We start from the raw sequence: 3,213 nt of genomic DNA, 5'->3' as shown, positions 1-3,213 counted from the left end.
TTTGGCATGAAAACTTGCACGCACCTACAAAGCTTGATAACATTTGATGTTGCAAAGATTCAGATTTTTTTTAAAATTTATTTTCTATTTTTCTTTAATTTACTGCTCATAGAGGGTGTAGGGGCACATGGGAGCTGAAAACCCACTCTCATTTACAGCCATTATGTAATATCAAGTAATTTCAGGGCATAAGATATAACAAATCAGCCCTATAATTACTGAACAGTTTTTTGGATGGATTTTTTTTCATTTACCTGTTCGTTTTTTGATGAATCAATCGCGTGTAAGCGGCAGCCCGACACTCCTTTTACTTACATAAAAAAATCTTCTACTACTGGACTCCCTTCAACTAAGAAAACCTTTTACTTATACTGGACCAATTGTCCCAGAACCTCTAGTACTAGGTACTAATTATCCTTCGGTTGTTAGTTTTGTTTATTTATTTTGGCATGTTATAGTAAATTAATTCTTATATTATTAGTTTTTTATGTGTCCCTTCTTTCTTTGTTGGCTCAAGGTACATTTGGCAGGTCCGTTGGTGGCAAATCAAATGAAATCTTAGGAATTTTGCCAAAATTTTGGCAAGTACACCGGCTACAATCCAAACGATTATGTCTTGCCAATATTTTGGTCATGCTCTCACTTTGGTCATGCCAAATTTTTGGGTGGGCTAGCCGAGAATTTAAACAGGTCAAGTGAAATATTTACAGGCGTCGTAATTTTGACATAAAAATTTATTATGCGAAAGATTGAAGAACGCAACTACAGCATTAGTCTTGAAATTAGGAAGATGTCCAGCAGATCAAGAATTCTACTGCATGCTCAAAATATGTCAAGCGTGCAATTTTATTTCCAAGCGTGAAATCAACTATTACAAATCAAGGTCGATCACACAGTGGAGCAACTACATTGCGACGTTATGAGTAGATGCTAAAAACGCCCTTTATCCCAAAACAAAAGGGGGCGCGACTAATTAACATGGGTACTCGATCTGACAGACCGGGTGAATCACTAACTATTTGTGGATGGATCGGTAGGTCTTGCCAGCCTGCCAGCCGGAGGGGATGACGTTGGTGGCGACGAGCTTCCTCCCAGAGCTGGAGGTGATGCGGATCGACATGGGCGCCTGTAGGGTGGACCCGGAGTTGTACTTCCACACGGCGCCCCACGACTGCTGCATCGGCGCCCACCTGCCGCCGCGCTGCTGGAGCTCGACCGCCTGCAGGTCGCCGTCGCCGGACTCGTACTCGATGAGCACCGCAAGGTAGTTCGGGTTTGAGCCGGCGTCGACCCTGAAGGCAACCCCGCGCCAGTTGCATGGAACCCTGCGAGCGAGCAAAGAAATCATGCAAAGAGATGACAATGGATCGATGGATCAATCACGAAGCGGGCACTGGGCTCGAGCTTGCTTACCGGTTGTACTGGACTTTGATGTTGCCGGCGTTGCGGAGGTTGTCGGCCTGACCGGGCTTTGCCAAGGCGCCGAACGCCTTCCCGCTGAGGTCGAAGTGGGTGGCCTCGGCCAGGCACGGCCCGCCGGGGCACTGGTCGGTGACAACAACGGTCACTGGGCGGCCGGAGCAAGCAGCATTGGAGCTGCATCTCACCTGGTAGCAAGCGCCGCATCCCTTGCCGTTCTTGTAGAGGGAGGGGCCGCCCGCCGTGATCATGGCGGAGAACGGCGGGCTCTCAACGTCGCGCTGGTACCCGCACGCACCACCTGCAACATGCACGTACATTCATCCATGCTTGCGTTATTACACAAAAACAACTACTGTAGACGCGTTCAATCCTGCATGCACTCTCATCATCGACGTGTGCATGCGTCGTCCATGCATACGATATACGTACCGTCGCTGCCGCCGCCGATGCGGGGGCCATACCACGTCGCGCCGGCGTCGGACCAGCCGGAAACGCTGTGGGAAAGGAGGAGGAGCCAGCAACTGGCTTGAGCCGCAAAAACGGCGAAGGAAGAAGAAGCCATGCTCGCGCTCGTGCAGTGAAGGACGTCGAGGAAGAGGAGAATGGATTGGAGAGAGATGAGGTGATGTGTGTCCCAGCGTGTATTATATAGGCAGCGCCGAGATCGCACGCTCATTATATTCCTTGCAATTAGCGGACCGGAGGGATATTATTCTTGTTAATGAGCAGATTGATCCTCAAGCATGATTCCGTTTCTCAAGACTGATTCCCCGGGCTTAAATTCCTTAATTCAGCGGAACCTCTACCCTGATTCTAGGTATTACGATCTCAGCAATCTGCTCCAATGCATAAATTGTTTGATGAGTAATATTGGATGGAAATCGGACGGAAACTATCATATCGATATGTATGGCTAGCATCGTTCATAACTTTATACATCGATAATCTCGCAAAAAAAAACCTTTGTACATCAATAACACTAGAAGGGTTGGACGCGCTTTGCTACGCCATTGATGTTATTGGTTAAAAAAATACCCACCCTTTTCATCAAAATATAAGGTGCATTACTTTTTTGAAAAGTCAAACCTTTTTATGTTTGATCAAATTTGTAGATAAATATATCAAAATCCATAATATCAAATCGGTATAATTAGATTCATCATAAAATGAATTTCCATATGTTTTTTTAATATTCTGGATGTCGATATTTTTGGCTCTAAACTTGATCAAAGTTAAAGGAAATTAACTTTCCAAAAAACTAATACCCTTTATATTTTCGAACTGATGGAATATTTAGTTCGGCGGGGCATGGAGATGGAGTGTTTTTTTATTACACGATGATTTGGTGGGCCTTTCGCGGTGTGATTGTGTGTTATCCGCTAATAAACCCATATTTATGTGGGGAAATTTCTGCGTCGGTAGCTGCATGTACTATATTGGTGCTACAGTATCAGATGGTAGCATTTATTTTTTTAGGTGGTGTGAGAGTGCACGAGATTGATATGTTTCTATAGGCCGGTTATTGCGGATTGATTTGAAAAATCATGGGCCCGATCAAATAGTAGACCAAATCTAAAATTGAATACTTCAATCAAATGAAAGAGTTCCAAAATTAGGAAACATGGTGAATTAAAATAATTGAATGGGAGAGCTCCTCGAGAAATTGTTGACCCAGTCAAAATCGAGTGAACCAATTCTAAATCGAAGACATCAATTAATTGTGATGGCTTAAAAATTCGGAAGCATAGTGTATAGTGTAAAAGAAATGAATGGGAGAGTTCTGAGGAATTG

General features: G+C 44.4%; 1 protein-coding gene across 1 annotated transcript; it reads right to left on the bottom strand.

Annotated features, from left to right (window-relative positions):
• Positions 1-1,015: 1,015 nt before the first annotated feature.
• Positions 1,016-1,984, bottom strand: LOC109757887 (putative expansin-B14). The gene is made up of 3 exons (XM_020316735.1): positions 1,852-1,984; positions 1,414-1,720; positions 1,016-1,325 (listed from the first exon to the last, which is right to left on the bottom strand). Exons 1-3 carry the CDS (start codon positions 1,982-1,984, stop codon positions 1,016-1,018), a joined length of 750 nt encoding a protein of 249 aa, XP_020172324.1.
• Positions 1,985-3,213: the final 1,229 nt, after the last annotated feature.

The sequence above is a fragment of the Aegilops tauschii genome, chromosome 2 (genome assembly GCF_002575655.3).
Source record: "Aegilops tauschii subsp. strangulata cultivar AL8/78 chromosome 2, Aet v6.0, whole genome shotgun sequence".
Taxonomy (NCBI): Eukaryota; Viridiplantae; Streptophyta; class Magnoliopsida; order Poales; family Poaceae; genus Aegilops; species Aegilops tauschii.
Note: the sequence above shows the minus strand (reverse complement) of the source record. Positions and strands in the feature narration are given on the sequence as shown.

Bases quoted from the DNA above. Each gene is read 5' to 3' on its own strand.
- LOC109757887 (XM_020316735.1), bottom strand. From the start codon at position 1,984: ATGGCTTCTTCTTCCTTCGCCGTTTTTGCGGCTCAAGCCAGTTGCTGG. The intron at 1,721-1,851 runs GTACGTATATCG...TGCATGTTGCAG, and splicing joins CATCGGCGGCGGCAGCGACG to GTGGTGCGTGCGGGTACCAG. The intron at 1,326-1,413 runs GTAAGCAAGCTC...GCTCGCTCGCAG, and splicing joins ATCAAAGTCCAGTACAACCG to GGTTCCATGCAACTGGCGCG.